This window comes from Dama dama, chromosome 21 (assembly GCF_033118175.1).
Source record: "Dama dama isolate Ldn47 chromosome 21, ASM3311817v1, whole genome shotgun sequence".
In the NCBI taxonomy this organism is placed as follows: domain Eukaryota; kingdom Metazoa; phylum Chordata; class Mammalia; order Artiodactyla; family Cervidae; genus Dama; species Dama dama.
Genome location: NC_083701.1, coordinates 23,579,493 through 23,598,504, shown reverse-complemented (window position 1 = coordinate 23,598,504; position 19,012 = coordinate 23,579,493). Strand labels below are relative to the sequence as shown.

Here is a 19,012-nt window from a genome sequence, read left to right as displayed (position 1 = left end):
AAGTGGTAATGAATAAGAACAGCACTGTGGTTCATGTGCCGTTAGCCAAGCTGGTGTGACTTTTGGAACTTGAGACTAACTCTTCTTTTCTTTTTAGGTCGCCTCTTGGTGGTGTGTTGGCCGTAACTGGCACCCAGAATGCCTCACTCTGTGACGGTCTATTAATAAGGTTGCCTTGCTATACTTGGGAGCAGAGCCCCCGGTAGGTGGCTTTTATCATTATATGGCACGGCTTTCCAAGTGATCGCTTATTCCAGTTTCTTCATAATAGAAGATACGACATTAAAAGCTTTGGAAAGCCTGCCACATAATAAGCATGCCACTTACTGTTCTAAGATCCATCAAAATGTATCGTGCTCAACAGGACCTCGTTAATAGTTACGGTCTCACAGAAGGATCGGAATCCTGGCAACGAGCAATTTTTCCCCTGTCTCGTGCACGAAACGCAGAGCTGCTGTAAAAGCTTATTTGTCCACGTTCCCCAAATAGCCCACAGATAAACTCTTCCTCCTCCAAGTCTTGCCCAGAGTTTCCACTGTATCTCTCTCTGTCCACTGGGAATGGTCTGAGTACCTCCGAGCAGGTGGGGAGAGGGCTTGGCCCTGCCAGGTGGGATGCAGCAGATGCTAGAATAAGGACCCCGGTGGAACAGCAGCAGTTTGCTGACCTTGGAAAGAGGACACAGTCAGGCTGCTAGAGCCTGCAGCCTGTAGGGGCAGCTCAGTGGCTCAGATCACGGTGTAGCCATACTTGGAAATCCAGGCACATGTGGATTTGGTACCAGGTAAGTCTGTCAGCAAGACCTTGAATACAGGATGGAGGTTTAGGGGCCCGGGCCCTCAGCCCTGGGATGGGAAGGATACAGATGGCCATGCCGAGCGCCAGAGGATGGGGTTAAGTCACCGAACTCCACCAACAGCAGGCGGGCCACGCCTGGGAAAGGGGGACACGGCCAGAGGCCGAGGGCCAGGCAGGGTCTCACAGTTCATGGGGAAGGAGCTCTGATCAGATGAAAGGCCCACAAACTGATCTGGCTGAAATGCCCCAATCTCAGCACAAAAATCAAGTCAGAATGAACTTATAGTCGTTCCTATGTTGTAAATATTTTTAGTTATATATAAAGATGTTAATGGTTTTCTAGTGTTATGGGTTATGGATTTTTTTTTTTTTCCTCCATTTCATTGTAACTTTTACACTTGCTTTGAATAAGCTGTTTTGGAGCAATTAGAAAAAAAAATTTTTTTCATTTTTTTCACTTTCTTTTCACTTTCTTTTCTTTCACCAACTCGGTTCACACAGATTCTCTTCCTTCTCATTTCTCTTAATCTGTAACTAGTCAAAAATTACCTGACATTTTCAATGTCATCCCTCCATTGAAGATCACAGGAAGAACATCCTCTGTTAAGGGTTTTGAATTTCACTTGGTTCCTTTTTCTTTCCCATAAAACCATTGATTTCCCAACAGTAAATCACAGTGGAGACAGGTTGCATGTACTCACAGAGCTATGGAGCCGAACGTTCAATGGCAGAAACGTTCTGAAAGTCCAGGCCAACCTAGTGCTGCCCAGGGGCACCTCCCTGCCCGTTGGGTCACCCGCAGGCCTCGAGGGGATGTGCCCACATCTCCACAGCTTTCCACACCCACGGCTTCCCAGCGGCTGTAATGCTCACTAGGTCTCCACCCCGGCGTCAGAACTAACATCTTCCTCCTGTGGGGCTTGTCTTCTCAGCTTGCTTTGAAACTCACTTGAAATTTCAAGAACCCCACAACATGTTCACCTGCTTGCTTTGATTCCTGAAATTCCTTAAAGGGACTCAAGTGTGGTCCACGCACATTCATCCAGCATCTGGCATTGTGCCAGGGATATGGAGGGGGTGACCTGTGGTCTCTCCCTGCAGAAGAATTTACAGTCCTGGGGGAGAGACAGGTCATTTCAACAAGGACTTGACCCACTGTGTTAGACATAAGAATCTCAGAGACATAGAGTTCTAAAAAATTTCATTCTGAAAAAAGTTCACCCCATCTCAAGTAAAACTGGTCAAGGAATAGAATTGTCAGGTCTCTTCTAATCGTGACAGCCGTGGGAGGGCAGGGGCCGTCTGGCGGCGGGGGCAGCGGCCGCCCCTGGTTTAACAGGCTTGCCTGGAACGAATCCCATTCACCTTCAACTTGGTAGGAATCAGTCGAAGTGATTTTGCCCCCAGACAGTCACACGGACACAACCCGGGGAGGACAAGGTGAGGGCGCAGGTGGAAACTTCCTGGGTGTGGGTTCCTCGGTGGGTTCGCTGTCTGGTCACACTTCCCAGCATCTGTGCCTTGCTGTGTACCGCCGCACAGGCCGACATCCACAGCGCACCCGACTTTGAGATGGCTCACAGCTAATTCTCTGCATGAGCTTTTGTAGCTTAGTGAAACTCTTTCCTTACCCCTTTTGTTTTCATGTGTACTCTTTCTGAACGTATAGACAGATTGAGTGTGCGTGCTTGGGGGGGTCAGACTCGAGGCCTGGGTGATGCTGTATTTGTCATTTTAATAGCAGTAGGCTGTTAACTGTCTATGCACAGAGGCAGCCCTCCAAAGGTTCAGTGTGAACATTTTTATAGTTGGTGTCCAGCATTTTTCTTGTTGCCCCAGGAATCTAAGGGGTCAGTGGTAAGAAAAACAGAGAAACAAGTCATTCCCAATTTGAGACACGTGCAGTTTTCAGATTGAGCTGACCTGTGGCGCCTGCTTTATAATCCTAGCCTGAGCACTAGTATTTTGGGAATGCTTTATGCAAAAAAAAAAGAAAACCTCTAGAAATAAAACTGTGATTAAGCAATCTTAACTCTGTATGCAGGTGTCCTTGAGATTTTTTGGCGCTCTCTCGCTCTTTCTCTGGCATCTTTGCTTCTCTTTTGCATCATTGTGTGCTCATTTCCTGTTGCCAATACTAATTGTCTAGGTGAAGAAAGTGAAAATGCTCGAATATAGCACCCATCTGTAATTTTTAGTTGTTTTTTTTAAAATTTTGATATGAATATACAACCATTTAAAAAAGGGGCTTCCCTGGTGGCCAAATGGTAAAGAATCTGCCTTCAGTGTAGGAGGCCCAAGTTCATTCCCTGAGTGAGGAAGATCCCCTGGAGGAGGGAATGGCCACCCACTCCAGTATTCTTGCCTGGGAAATCCCATGGACAGAGGAGCCTGGTGGGCTACAGTCCATGGGGTCACAAAGAGTCGACACAACTGAGTGACTAAGCACACATACACACATACAACCACATAAATTAACCAAGGAAGACGTTTCTGAATTGAAAGATAAAATTTATTTGGATAAGTTTGTTTTATTCATCCAGCTATCTGTTCTTTCTTCTGGGGACTCTAGAAAATAAAATAAAACAGTCCACACCCAAGTTCAAGGTGGCCCCAAAAGGAACACCTTCATTGTGCAGATGAGAGAACTGACATCGGGGTTTGTTGATGCCACTTTGGAATTCGTTGACTTTTTCCTCTTGGTTCTTAAACACAAATAGGTCTGCAGTTCCTTTCACTTCTCTGTCGGCTTTCAGTATTTGTATATTAAATGTAAAAGTCTTTCGAAATATTGTAGGGCTTTATCGCGTGGTAAATTTCAGAAGGGTTGTCCTAGAACTGCTTTTTAATGAATTGCTCAAACGTTGAAAATAACACATACAGCAATTTCAAAAAGGCGTCCTCATAGTTGACCGATTTTCATTAATGACATCAAAGATAGGAAGATTAAGTCTGTGATTATCAGTATTCCGGGTGTAAAATGAGACATTTGGGTGCCAACAACTTGGCGGGCCAGGTCAGGCGCAGCCCTGCTCACTGCCGTGTCTCCTGCTTCTGGGCACGTGCCCTGCTCCATCCTGTCGCGTGGCATCGCAGACTCTCTAACCACCTAACCGTCTAGCCATCCTTCTGCTCCATGCCAGGCACGGACGCAGGCTCCAGGCATGTCTTCACTTTAAAAACTTGCTTTAGGAATGAATGGGGACCAAACTGATATTATACACTCATACTAATTGATTCCTTAGCAGTAAAGTCAGTCATAGAATGCTTGTTCAATGAAACAAAATGAGTATTTCAGACAGGTTTTAACTGCAGTTACTGGGTTCAATCCCTGGGTTGGGAAGATCCCCTGGAAAGGGAAAGGCTACCCACTCCAGTATTCTGGCCTGGAGAATTCCATGGACTGTATAGTCCATGGGGTCGCAAAGAGTCAGACACAACTGAGCAACTTTCGCTTATCTTCACTTGACTATTGTTTTAACCTAAGGCCTTACAAACAACTGTTTAGAAAGTCCCTTTCTAGTGGCTTAAGTTTAGTTTATTGGACCAAGTTATATCCACACTGTATTATTTTTTACTTGAACTTAGATACCTGCATTCTGTCCTGCGTCTGCCATGGGGATTGAGCCTGTAAGTTCACTTCCTTGCTGGAAAGCACTTATCTTGCTTTAATTATTTTCATTCACTCAACAAAAATTTTACTTCCTTTTATAGGAAACAGCAGTAGATAGAACTAACACAGCTCCTGCCCCAATGCTGCCTACAGTCTACTTTTACTTCTGTTTTAGGTTTTTATACTTAAAAGATAAGTTATTATTCTTAATAAGGGGTTTTACAGACCTGCACAAACCGAATGCTGTAAAAATTTGCACATTACCATACCGTATCAAAGAAGTGTTCTAGGTATGCTGTTGCCCCTCAGAATTGACTTCAATTATGTTGTCGTGTTAGTAATTTCTTTCACATTATTCAAAGCTTTATCGTGTTTTATACATATGAAGTATTAATTACTAGTAAATTTCCTTTTCCAACCCACTTGTTTACTATACATGAAAAACATGTTTTAAGCAAATGTTGACATTTTCTTAATTGTTTACTAATGGTGTTTTATGATTAGCATAAAGGAGACTGAAACTTTGATTATGATGGCTTTTGCCCTTAATTAGCAAAGTATATGCTTGACTTCTAGCTTAAACATGAAAGAGTTATCGATGCAGGTAAGTGTTGTCAAAACTCACAGCTCTCAGAGAAACGACTATCAGAACTGTGAAACTTAAAGTACAAAGTACAGAAATAGTTTTAATTCAAGCTTTTTCTTTTGTCAGCATCCTCATAGGAATTCATTTTAGTAGACCCTCTGATGTATGATTCATTTCGCTTGTTATTTTTCTGCATGAGTCACCATTTCAGAATGTAAAACACAGGGAGATAATAAACCTGTGTGTGTGCACGCACACACTATATTCCCTTTAATTATTGTTTTTGTGTATGCAAAGTCGCCCTAGGAAAAATAACATCTGTTCTGAAACCAGCAAAAACTGGGCAGGTATTCTGAAGAGTGTTACTTCATCTTAGGGTAATTTAAAATAGGTATATGTACGTTTTCTACCTTGCTCCATGATTCTTTAGATCAGGACAAAGAACTTTAATTATTTGGAAAAGCATGGTAACCCATCTTTGATATGTAAAAAAGAAAAACTGGAGTGCGAATTTCATTGCAGCCTTTTCAGAGGAGTCATGACGGTTTGTTTAAGACTTTCTTAACAGTATAAAAGAGAATACACAGGTAATTTTAGTTGACGTTTTAGTTAGGAATCCATGAATGGAAACTGTATATTTATTATGCCAAGCCAAATAGTTATAAACTCTAAACAGCTTCTGGTTTCCTTTGTTTGAGGAAATAATTAGCCACTCATAAGAACCCAAAATAATTAGGCTGAATTCAGGGAAATTAACCATGACTTTGGAATTATGTTTTGTGATAAAATGAATGAAAATGATGTCTGTTATTTTATTTCAGGCTGTAAAATATGTAAGCGGGGTAATTTGTAGACTCTTGTAACATTTCAAATCAAAATAGATGTAATTTTAAGCTGTACTGAATTATTTTGACTCTAAAGGGTTTTTTCTTTATTACAAATGCCATTGAACAGTAAGCATAAATAAAAATTTTATGGATGTATTTGAGATGCAGTAAAATTTATATTGGTTGGGGAAAAAAGGGAAAAAATTAAATTTATTGTTCACTAGTCTACTTTGGTTTTAGATTTTTGTTTCTACCTATAAATCACTATCCACTGAGACAGATATGCTACTTGTTACTTTAACTGCTATTTAAATTATCTTAAATTTACTTTACAAACTGTCATCATTTAAAACAAGCTTTTTAAATCTTAAAGGTGTGTCTGTTTGGGAGTCATATTGGCAGCTCTGATAGAGAAAAGAGGACCATCCCCTATTCCTTCATGCCTTTTAAGTGTAATGACAGGATTTATCCACTTGCACATTGGTTTGCCAGCCTGCCCTTTTACAGAGTGGTAAAATAAGACCGACATAGGACACTGGCCCCTTCTTGACCACATATATGCTGTCAAGATGTTCAACTTCTCTGGGCCTCTCACTTTAAAATGGACATAGTGATAAAAACATCTGCCTCTTAGACCTGTTGAGTTCCAGGGAGGTAATAGAGATGAAAACACCCTCCACTATGTAAGGCATTTATATTATTGAATTAGCATAACGTGCAACACAGGCTTTCATATTCTTAATTACCCTACCAAAAACCCAGTATGTGCCCTGGGCAAGTAAGTATTCACCAAGTTTATTTTATCATTTTGCAATTTTGAGGTGCAGAATTCAGTTCTTCCATTTATGCATGTTCTGTGCTTTTCCAAAAAATGGAGCCTTTGCTTTAACTTTGTTGAGCATCCTTTATTAGCCTAAATTTTTGTTTTCTCTTGTCTTTTAAACTATGAGAATAATAACTGCTTTCACATATACCTGTAGTATTTTTGTATTGATGCTTGAATGCCCTCTATTAAATATTGTATCTGCAGATCATCAAATTCTTAAAGTATTTGAAAACTTGATTTCAGGGGAATTAATTAGATGTGTGTTTAGAATCTTAGGGCTTCCCTCATAGCTCAGTCGGTAAAGAATCTGCCTGCAATGCAGGAGACTCAGGTTCAATTCCTGGGTCGGGAAGATCCCCTGGAGAAGGAAATGGTAACCCACTCCAGTATTTTTGCCTGGAGAGCCCCATGGACAGAGGGACCTGGCAGGTTACAGTCAATGGGGTTGCAAGATTTGGACACAACTGAGTGACTTTCACTTCACTTCACTTAGAATGTTAAGTAAAATTATTGTCATTTAGCCTGTCATCGGGGAAGCTTATTTTGTTTCAAGTATTTGATTTATATTCTCCTCAGATTCTCATAATCATGATTTCTGAATTGTTTTCTTTAAACCATTTAGGGTTTACTTATTTCTCTGTGCCCTGTACTTACTATAATAAAGAATTCTACTTTTTTTCCCCTTCTCTTTGACCATTTCTGCTATTTGTTCTTTTCAGATTTACTTGTACAATCAGGAATTATTAGCAGATTTTTTTTTTTATGCATGTTCTTAGTCTCCTAAGGATCTTGCTACTAATAGGCATTTTTAAGATATTTTAAGATTTTTCAACATCGATCTCTTAAAACACCCCTTCTCCTGTAGCAAACCTATATTTAACTTCCCTTGCATGCTTTTGAAATCTAAGGAGTGCAAGGTTATTGCCACATGTCAGCAGTTGTCACATGCAGTGCTTGCAGCATCCTGGGAAATAAAGTGTGGGCTCTAGCAGGTAACACACGTGTAGCTTAGAGAAGCCCGTGTTGCACAAGCATGGGCAGTATGAGCTTGGGAGGTGCTCTCCTCAGGGAGCCCGCTGCTGTTCTGAGCTCAGGCTGCTGGTGCACTGTCCCCAAGAGAGAACCGAGCTTGTCTGTTCTTGAGTAGTGCTGAGCTTCATGAAAATTTGATCCATTTGGTTTACAGTCACCCTAATAGGCATTTCTCTGAGTAGGCGAGTTAGGATTAAAAAATTGAATTTGGGGAAGAAGTGTGGGGTCATTCAGCATCATGAGATGCCATTTATCTAGGTAATACTGTCTTACTTTTCATTTCTGCCTTAATTTGGTCATGTAAATGTGCTCAGAACTAATAAAGATTTGCAACTGGTAAAAATTAATGCATGACTCTTCAGCCGAGTACTGAATGAAAGCATGTGTCATGAAATTGCCATTCTCTGATCCCGTATTTTCCATCACTTACGGACTGGTTCCGTTTAGAGTGTAGTCCATGCTTATTTTTTGTTTCATAGGTTGGCCAAAATGGGAAGGACTGGATTCCGCTCTCTTCCACGAAGAGTCAATGGGACTGGCTAAGATCAAGGTCTGAGGCTTCGTCCATCCATCATCAGGTATGCATTGAACAAAAATCACTGCAGTTCTATGCATGTATCTTTGACGTATTTGGTTGATATGCATATTATGAATTTGGATTTTTATACAATGTTGAGTCACAACTTTATCCTATAGTTTTTAAATGCACTGTAAGTAATTTAAGTTTTGCAATATATTGAGTTAAATGATATTGTTAGCCATGAAAAAATTTCAGCTGGTCTTAGAAAAGTGTAATATTTGAAATATGCAATTCTTCATTGCTCAGTCTGTACATCCAAAGATAACAGAATTCTTGTGTTACTCCGTATTGAGTGTCACCAATTTTCATAGGATCAATTGTTTGCTGCATCATGATGCAGTTTTTGTACATTTTTTTCAGTAACTGAAAAACTGTTTTTCTCAACTGGAATTCTCTGCCCAATTATGGTTAGGTTCTTCTAACATGATAATGGCAAAATATGACCAGTCTTTGAAATATTTTCAGATATTAGTTATACATGGGGGTTTAGATACTTTGTATTCCCTGTTGACTTAACAGTTGCAAAATTTAACAGCTTGTTTCCCACACCATTCTAAATAGATGCACAAAAGCATCATGTTAGGAAATCAGATAGTCAACATTACTCTTTTTTCCTGCTTTGGCAGAATGCTTTATACCAACTTACCTTGTCTTTACTGGTTACAGCAGAATAGCTGTTTAGATATTTCTGAGAGAGGCAGAGAAGCTGTGTCTTGAATGAAAATGTAACAGGAAAAGAACAAGCCCTTGAGATTCAAAAAAATCTAAAACCAGAGGGAACACATTGTGTTAGCAGTAGTGATGTCAGCTGCATTAATTGTGTTAATGTCACTTTAAAAAAATTTTTTTTTATTTTTTAAATTATGAAAAGTATGATAGCACATATACAGGAGACTTGGAAAATACAGAACAGAGTTACATATAGTTCTAATACATATTACAACTTTTAAGTAGATAAATTAAGAGTTTTAGTTGGAGTTTCTCAAAATAGCAAACTCTTAAAAATTAATAGAATGAATAGATAGAAAAGTAGAAGGATATAGTCTACCCAAAAAGCACTGTGCACTAATTCAATGTAATTAAGATTTATCCAGCTTTCACACAATCGCTGGGTACAAATGCTGTCTTCTCTGCAATAACCCTCTGTGTTTTTTCAGTCTCTTCACCTTCTTGTGGCTTTTGATGACCAAGTCTAAGGTCTTTCTTGGTAACGGTCACATTGTACTTTGAAAATATGTGGGTTATTTTTCAGTATCTTTTGATATTTATTTCTCACATAATTCCACAGTATGTAGGAACTTGAGTTTGTACCCTGCAGTTGTGTGAAAAAAGTGTTAATGTCACGTTTAAACTGCAGAGGAAACAGGCGTGAAGGAAAGCCTTGTTGTGTCTGCCTACCGAAGAAGAAAGGCTATGTGAATCAGACGCCGACTAACTCATGCACATGCTTTACACTTCCGTCACATGAGCGATGATTGCTGTATTTTGCCTGTTTAGGGACATCCTCTATATTAAAATACAATAGGATCAATTGCAATGTACACTTAATTTTACAAAAATGTAGGTTAAATCCATCCACTTTTAGGGCAAGTGTCAGTCTGATACCAAAACACAAGTGATAGAAAAAAACTGGTTTTCATTGTTTTTTGAATATATAATAGGATGAGAAATCCAGTTGATCAGTAGTTGATAACATTTAGCCACCTGCCAATTTTCAATTTAAAATCAGATCTTTTTGAAAGAGGTTGCCAGTATTATTAGTTCTGTGTCTCTTAGAAATATAGTACCCTGCTAAAAACTAGCATTCACGAACCTTGAGGAATCGTTTAACTTTTTAATATCAAATGGATCTTTTGGGAACTGGTTTCTTCCTCTGAGAAATACAGTTGATAATATTTACTATCTCTTGTCCACAAGTTTTCAAGGGTTTCAATGTAAGTTTTTAAGTAGACATATGCTTTGCCATACACGATATACATTTCATTCTTTCTTTCTCAAAGCACTGATAGTGAATTGAAACTCTGACCCACCTTTTTCGAACTGACACCTCCACACTGATGTACCCCTGCCCAAGTATTGTGCTCACCCCTGTCACAGGTCACAGGTGTGTCAGAGACTAGTCCCCTGTATCTGGCTCATCCGCTCTCCTTGGGTGCCCGATGAACAGCGTCATCTTCTGTGATGTGAAAGACAGTGGGGAAAGTTACTTCAGCCAAATCATTGCTTCCACCCAAGAGACAGGGAGCCATGACCCTCACCTAACATAACACCAAAACATTTCACCACCTCAGGAACGCATATTTGTCCTGAAGATAAGTCATGTCTACTCTTGAGTCAGAAACCCCTCTGCGTGTGATGACACTGATGTAAAGAATTGATTTTCACCTTGGGCAATGAGTTCAACTCTTTCAGGCCTCTGGTGTCTCTGTCTTGAGAACTCCTTCCCTGGACTGAATGGTTCACAAGGTGCCTAAAAGAGTTTTTGGCTGATTAGCTTTATTTTTCTACAACACAAATTGTGACTAGAGCCACCTCGCACAAATTAAGAGGATTTTTAGACATTAAAACATACGTGGAAACATTTTTATGTTCTCAGCGAGATTTATGTTCTCTGGGTCCTTGTAAAAAGTGAAGCTTTAATGATGCTACTTTCAGTGGCACGTCCTGATGATTCCTGAGGGTTCCCTGCTGCTCTCCCTGAGTACGACGTTTGTCAGGTGGGATCTCAGGGGATCTGTGAACTGTTCATTCTGAGCAATGCCTTAATATGTATTTTGACAAATATAAAAGAAGCCTACAGATATTACATTAGACCAGCTGAATCCATTTTATGGTTTCTTCTTTCTTTTTTAATTCAAAAGCATCACATAGCAAGTAAAACTTTTAAAAATTAAATCTAGTTACAAACTAGTTGTTTCTTATTTTTTTTTCCAGTCCCTTTTTGCTTTCTTTTACGACCACATGAAACTTGAGAAGCCACCTAAAGCTAAATCATTTAGTGGAGTTGGGCAGTTCCCAAGTGTCCAACAAGAAGGCCTGCTTTAGGCTGCGATGGCCACTGTCATTCCTGGTGATTTGTCAGAAGTAAGAGATACCCAGAAAGTCCCTTCAGGGAAACGTAAGCGTGGTGAAACCAAACCAAGAAAAAACTTTCCTTGCCAACTGTGTGACAAGGCCTTTAACAGTGTTGAGAAATTAAAGGTGCACTCCTACTCTCACACAGGAGAGAGGCCCTACAAGTGCATACAACAAGACTGCACGAAAGCCTTTGTTTCTAAGTACAAATTACAAAGGTATTAAACTCTATTTGTCTTTCAGATTCTATTTTCTATTATGTTGGCTATTTGAAGCCATTGTTAACGTATATATTTGTATCCACCTCTTTCCGCTGACTTGCAGAGAGAAATGTTTAAGTAGATTAGTTTTAGCATTCTAAGTCACAGACTTTTATGTGTTAGTGCTTTTGGATCTTTTTTAATGCAATGCTTAAACGAGAGTAGAATGTCCGTTTGTACAAAGAAATTGCAAGAGAAGGGTATGGACGTTAACGTGAGTATATTCTGTCTTGCTCAGTTGCATTTGCAGTCACTAAAAACCAGCGAGAACTAAAGTGGCGACTTAGATGGTTCCAGGTCTGCAGTGTTTAGGTGTGTTAACTACCCTTTGTAGCAGACGCGTAGTGAGTTAGAGAGTGTCCGAGAGTAGGGCAGGTCTGTGTTAGCCTAGCAGCTTAGCTTCCGTTTGAACAGGGAGGCCAGGCCGTTCTTACCATAACGCTGACAGAATATGTCTGTGTTCAAGGCACATGGCTACGCACTCTCCCGAGAAAACCCACAAGTGTAACTATTGCGAGAAAATGTTTCACCGGAAGGACCACCTGAAGAACCACCTGCACACGCACGACCCCAACAAAGAGACGTTCAAGTGCGAAGAGTGCGGCAAGAGCTACAACACCAAGCTGGGCTTCAAGCGGCACCTGGCCCTGCACGCGGCCACGAGCGGCGACCTCACCTGCAAGGTGTGCCTGCAGACGTTCGAGAGCACCGGCGTGCTGCTGGAGCACCTGAAGTCGCACGCGGGCAAGTCGGCGGGCGGCGTGAAGGAGAAGAAGCACCCATGCGAGCACTGCGACCGCCGCTTCTACACGCGCAAGGACGTGCGCCGGCACATGGTGGTGCACACGGGAAGGAAGGACTTCCTCTGCCAGTACTGCGCTCAGAGGTTCGGGCGCAAGGATCACCTGACGCGGCACATGAAGAAGAGCCACAACCAGGAGCTCCTGAAGGTCAAGACGGAGCCCGTGGACTTCCTGGATCCCTTCACCTGCAACGTGTCGGTGCCCATCAAGGACGAGCTCCTCCCGGTGATGTCGCTGCCCTCCAGCGAGCTGCTGTCCAAGCCGTTCCCCAGCACGCTGCAGCTGAACCTCTACAACACTCCGTTCCAGTCCGTGCAGAGCTCGGGCTCTGCCCACCAGATGATCACCACCCTGCCTTTGGGCATGACGTGCCCCATAGACATGGATGCTGTCCACCCCTCCCACCACCTTTCCTTCAAGTACCCGTTCAGTTCTACCTCATACGCCATCTCTATTCCCGAAAAAGAACAGCCCTTGAAGGGGGAGATTGAGAGCTACCTGATGGAGCTGCAGGGCGGCATGCCCTCCTCCTCCCAGGACTCTCCAGCGTCCTCGTCCAAACTGGGGTTGGAGCCACAGCTCGGGTCCCTGGAGGACAGCGCGGGGGACCTCTCCCTGTCCAAAAGCTCCATCTCCATCAGTGACCCCCTGAACACACCAGCATTGGATTTCTCTCAGCTGTTCAATTTCATACCATTAAACGGCCCTCCCTACAACCCGATCTCGGTGGGGAGCCTGGGGATGAGCTACTCCCAGGAGGAGGCACACTCTTCCGTGTCTCAGCTCCCCCCGCAGAGCCAGGACCTGCCGGATCCTGCCAGCACCATAGGGCTGGGCTCTCTGCACTCGCTGTCTGCAGCCTTCACCAGTAGTCTGAGCACGAGCACAACCCTGCCCCGTTTCCACCAGGCTTTCCAGTAGAGTCCCAGCGTGCGCATTGACGGCCGAAACGTACGTGCAGCCCTGCCTTAGCTGACCATTCTGGTTTTAGTGCCTACTTTAAGACAGTATCATAGTTTCTGCTTCTGTATAGTACCAATTTTCATTAAGCCAGTATAAAATAGAAACTAGCTTTTTAAATGAGCTTCAGAACCATTTGTGTTCAGCTATGTTTACCTGGGTATTTTGTCCTGATTCACTGCCAACTGTCATATTTTAAGACGATTTCTCATATAGGAAAGCCATTATTAGCAGTCAAGTCTTACAAATCCCATGTTCTGACTTACTGTTGGATCTTAAACTTTGCATTTTTGTCCAAGATCAGTGGCTCTACCTTTTGACATTTGGCTCCTTAAAAATATTTTGCTACAGAATGTAAGTTTTCTAAAACGTACGTGAATGACCTGAGAGTTTAAAAAAATTTTACTAGCCTCTAAATGGATTAATAAGCAAATGCTTCAAATGAATTTAGAATCCAGTCTGGGAACATAGCATATGTTTCTTAGATATTACCATAATTTCAGGTCAGTATATTTTGAAGACTTGCTATTGTCTGGCTCAAATGTTTGCTGTCTTTTTCATGCACGTGTAAGAAAAACAGATCCTAGACACAAAGCGCACCAGTGTTTGTAGCAAACAGAGACCCCCTAGGAAGGTGACCCGGCAGTCCATGTTACTTAAGAGTTGGCCTTAAATTAGTACACAGGATGTTTGCCACGCTTTATCCTTGTTGCTGTCTTGCTGTTGCATTCATGCTAATAGTCTATGGCGTCAAGAGTCTTCAGCGTCAGTCTTTAGGTGCGTCTCTTTCATCTTCTCCATCTTTCATGGTCAGAGGGTAGGTCGAGGACAGCCAGCCATTTCCCTTGGCATCTCACTACACAATTGGTCCAGAGTCCAGAGCTGTTGGGGAACACAGGTGTGCTTATCCCGGGGGTGGGGCAGTCCCATCTTCTAGGGTGAGAGACCCCAGGCAGGCCTGCCACTCTGCTAGGGACTTGTGTGGGGACCACATCCCCTGTTGCCAGGGTGGAAATGAGGGGTCAGGTCATAGCATATCACTTACATCACTTCTTGCTCCCTTTGATTCAGTTTTCTCTCCCTGAGCACCAGAAGCAGAAAAGAGAACAACCTGCTCTCCAGCCACTGCCACCCTGCACTGTGGTATCTTTCTCATCAGTGTTAATTCATTTTCCCTGCTGTTTTTGGGCAGAGACTTTAAAGTTAAATGCATTCGAAAACTATTTGAGGAAGGATCACAAAATTTAAGTGACTAAAAGAAAATACTGTAAACCCTGCTTTTACAAGTCCCTGGGAAAGTGGGAGGAACATCACAAAGAAGCTGAATTCGCAGAGGGAGGGAGGAGAGCACAGTGAAACAAGCCCTGTCTTCAGTGATGTGAAAAATAACAGGAGCATGGTGTTCCGTGAATACAGTAGTAATCACAGGCTTTCCTCGCTTTAGACAGCCAGCACATTTTCTCAGAGGTCAAACTATTATGCTATTTTTCCAATAATCGGTTGGGGGCATCAACCTAAGAAACATATCTTACTAAGCACTTGTTAACACCTTATTTGGGGACCCTGTCTGTCGGGGTGGGTTTGAGGAGGGAGGGTTTATAGAAGAGTATATATCTCTTTAAAAAAAAAAAAAATATTTCTGAGCACTCATGAGCCCTGTGTGGAAGCTTCTCTTCCCTTTGACAGGGCCAGCTATCACTGCGGATCTCCATGTTTACCAAGAAGTTCTAAAGATGAGTGCAGATTACTGAATATAATACGTTATTTAAACTATTGGGGAGTAGTATAATTTGTGGAGAGATGTAAATTGTAATAATGTAAATGGGGGTTTCACTATATATGATATATATGTACACACACGTGTATCGCACTTCATAGAATCAGAGTTGCTCTCGTACGGAGCTTTGGCTCCAGTATTTTTATCATGCTCCTATTTGTTTTGTTTTTTTTAAATCCCAGGAGCAGTAGTTTTTATACGTATGTATTTAAATTTTATTATTAAAAGTTACATTTTATTAAAAAAAAAAAGTGTGTTCCAAAGGCATTAAAATTATATATGTTAATAAGGAAATACATTTAAAAATTTTTCAAACTGCTCCTGAGCGTTTGCCTAGGAGACTGTTTGCTCTCAAAGTAGGCTTTTAGCTCTGCTGTGTTGCGGCCCGCTTTAGTTTCTATGAAACAGATTGCTTACTTAAATCATTAGTTGAATGATTAGTGTTCAATATTGCTTTAATCACCGTTGAGAGGAAAAGAAAAAAGAAAAGAAAAAAAATTTTGGTGACAGAGCACAAATAAATAGAAAACCTGTTTTTAAATAGAAATCACGAATCACAAGTGTGGAAGCACTACTTTATTTTTGCCTAAAATTTGCTTAAAGAGAAGTCAGATGAACGAACTGAGATGTTGGCCTTTTGGTGGGCTGTATTTCACTGCTAATAAAAAAGTAAAAAGGGAGTACCAGGATTTATTAAATAAAGCATTTTGGAAATGGGGAATGGCGCCATGTAGGTGTATATATATATATTTAGCCTAATTCTCGCCCGGCATACCTTCCAGGGCACCAGGGCTGAAATTGTGGACTCTATTTTCACATGTACACACCCCTTTGCCTGTTGCTTTCCCACAGACTTGAAATCACACTTCCAAGTAAGAGGGAATTCAGCTCATTCATTTTTTAAACTGACTGTAGTGGTCACTAAACCCCCTTTGAGAGAATCTCTATTAAACATGAGGTAGACTCATTTTATTTTAATTGCACAATGGTCTGACAAGGCTGTAACACCAAACTGGCTCTTTTTTTTTTTTTTTCCTTAAAAAGAAAATTGACACTTTCGATGTCAACTGGATGTGATTAAAAATAATGATTGCCAATTCTGTTTTCTTTCATTCTCCAGTGGCCAGAATCATCATCCTCGAAATTTCTAGTGGTGCCTTTGCTTGGGTTGGTTGGTTGGTTTGTTTTTTAAAGGGATTGTTATTAAGTAAAAATATCTCAGTTTAGAATTTGGACCTCAGACAAGATATTGAACCTCATTCAGTTTGACCTTCCACGTGTTTGTACAAATTAAGATCACCAGATACTGAAGTTTACGAGCATGGAAGGATACTGACACTATAAGCAATATTCTCCACGGATGGACCCAAACATCACCTTGATAGCTACTGGTCACTGCTACAACATGCATCTTACAACCCTGTTACCGAGTTTCCTTGTTCGTGTCCTGACTGATCACGCGCTACTCTTTGTGCAACTTGTTAATTTCATGTAGGTGTTTCTTCCAAACTATGTATTTTTGCGGATGTGTTGCTTGTGTTTTATTCTTCTTCGTCACTTGTGCAACATAGTGATATATTGTGTTAATTTGGACAGTAGCGGTTTTTAAAAACCATATACTGACTGAAAACATGAGCCAGAGCTGACTGCTTTATTAAGCTAATAATGAATGTTAAAGAGTACATATTTTCAGGATTATTCATCTAGTAAGCAATACACATATATAGGCCAATATTTTTTTAAAAAATAGAGCTTGGTCAGCCTCTATACTACACATATTACAAGATATAGCACTTTCAAAACGAATCTAAACCTTTACAGAAAAACTTTCTTATAGGTTATGCCTTTTATTTTAAGACTTATTATAATTTGTTTCAAGTGCCATTAGAGGATAGATATATAGGCCTTTGATATATAATGCTTTGTGTTCAAGAATGGTAGACGGTATTTTAAACAGGTACAGTTTTACAGTGTTTTCTTATCAATTTGCTATATTGCACAGAATCAGTGTGTGTCTTTTCATAAGGTTTTACAATGGTTTATTTTTTTACAAGGTTTACGTGTCTCAAAACACACTGTCTTCCCAGTATGTAAGTTAAAATACAAAAAAAAAAAAAAAAAAATATTCACCCAAGTTGCTTCCAGCCTACTGAGATCCAGGTGACATTGGAGGAGATCTTTTAGACGTCATGTATTCTTCATTAGCAATGGCAGACTGTTACCTCTGAGAAATGAGTGCCTACGTTGAGACCTTGTCTTATTTTTCTCACACTGTGTCAGCAGCCATGTCAATCACACAGATAGTCTGTGGTCATCCCATAGATCCATGTTAAGCTGTGTTGTGTAGCTCTGTGCTGAGAACCCATGCAGAGCTCCTTTCTGATCCTATATACATCCAGATGATACGACCCACAATGGGCAAGGCACGTTCCTATCACCCCTGGCCCTTCTGCAATATTGTCAACCCTCTGAGGACGGAAGGCAGTGTCTTTTGATAAGTTACCTAACTTAGAAAGGACAGAACTATTGCTAATGTGTAAAACACTTCATTGTATAAGCTTCAGTGGTACAGATGACCCAGAATGAATGTGTATCTTCTCAGAAACACTCCTTCAATATTCTGTTGGATCATGCTGCTAATGTAACTTGGGATACAACTCTTCATGGTGCTACAGACTTCTCTGTCTCGTTCAGTCGTATTTTTTTTTATCCATAGGAAAAATAAAAAGGACTGTGTTAGGTGTAAAGGTGTACAATATATTTTTATACTGTGACTTCATTTGTCTTTAACAAGACTTTTACACCACCCACCACAATGTATTCATGTGCACTTGCAAAAGGAAACCTTGGACGTGCAAATGTTATACCAGAACAAACCCAGCTTTGTCCACAAAGGTGACCGTGACTCGGAAAGAAACACGGGCTTTATAATACGGTGTGGAGTGAAGAACGTGCTGTACGTTACTAACAGCCCTTTGAATTTAACAAAAACTGGGCATCCATTCGGAAATGGATTGCATCATGCCTGAACATAAGCTGGACTGCTGAAATTGTATTTTTAGCTAACGAAAAAGTGTTTGGACTAGTACTCTAAAAATGTTCTGATGATAAAGTTTTGAGTCAAAATAGAAAAGAGAAACTGCATTCCAGGCTGCATTATGTATATTTTTATTGCATTTAAAATTCGCTCTTCTGTGATACCGGGAAATCAAGTGGCTTATCCTGTATATCATGTACTTAAAATGTATTCACAAACTACTGTTGTGTTTGTATAAAATATAGACAAAGATCATATTTTCTGTGTGTGTATAAGCTCTGTAAAATAGCAATCACATTATGAAGCTGCAGCGAGACTACATTTTAAACATCCACATCCAAAGAAGCAGGCTATTTATTGTCCAGTTACCCAGTTATAAAATATTCATTTGCTGCTAATTAAACAATAGTACTGCAGCTTCTCATGGCCTACAGTGTTATGTTTGCTGTAAGAAAAAGATATGTGAACTCCACAAAAATATATGAATAAAAATTATAGAATGGCTTTAGATAATGTAGATCTTCCTGAAATTTTAACAGATGATAAATTTCTATTTGGTATAACATTTTTTCTCTTTGAATTTTAAATATTTTCTCATTTGATAAATATAAGATTCTAATAGCTTCCTCTAGGACAATACTTGGTTGTTGAAATGTAAAGTTCTAGGGTTTCTTTTGTTTTGTTTTAAAACTTTTGTACCTTGAAAGGAAGGATAGAAATTGTAAATAAAAAAATCAAAATGTTGTGCATCAAAACTTTAATCCAGGCGAGAATTCAAACAAAGAATCTCCCAAAGGCTGTTATAATGTATAGGTCAATCATGTTTCTTATTCATATG

General features: G+C 40.5%; 1 protein-coding gene across 2 annotated transcripts in view; it reads left to right on the top strand.

The window, feature by feature from the left end:
- PLAG1 (PLAG1 zinc finger) overlaps positions 1-18,687 on the top strand; it is a 48,790-nt gene extending 30,103 nt beyond the window's left edge. The window contains exons 2-4 of one of the 2 annotated variants that reach the window (XM_061123338.1): positions 8,162-8,260; positions 11,197-11,555; positions 12,064-18,687. In XM_061123338.1, coding sequence (XP_060979321.1) covers positions 11,314-11,555; positions 12,064-13,321 — 1,500 coding nt within the window. In that variant the 5' untranslated portion in view covers positions 8,162-8,260; positions 11,197-11,313 and the 3' untranslated portion in view covers positions 13,322-18,687. The remainder of the gene's footprint in view (positions 1-8,161; positions 8,261-11,196; positions 11,556-12,063) is intronic. The other variant, XM_061123339.1, reaches the window with a different exon arrangement.
- Positions 18,688-19,012: the final 325 nt, after the last annotated feature.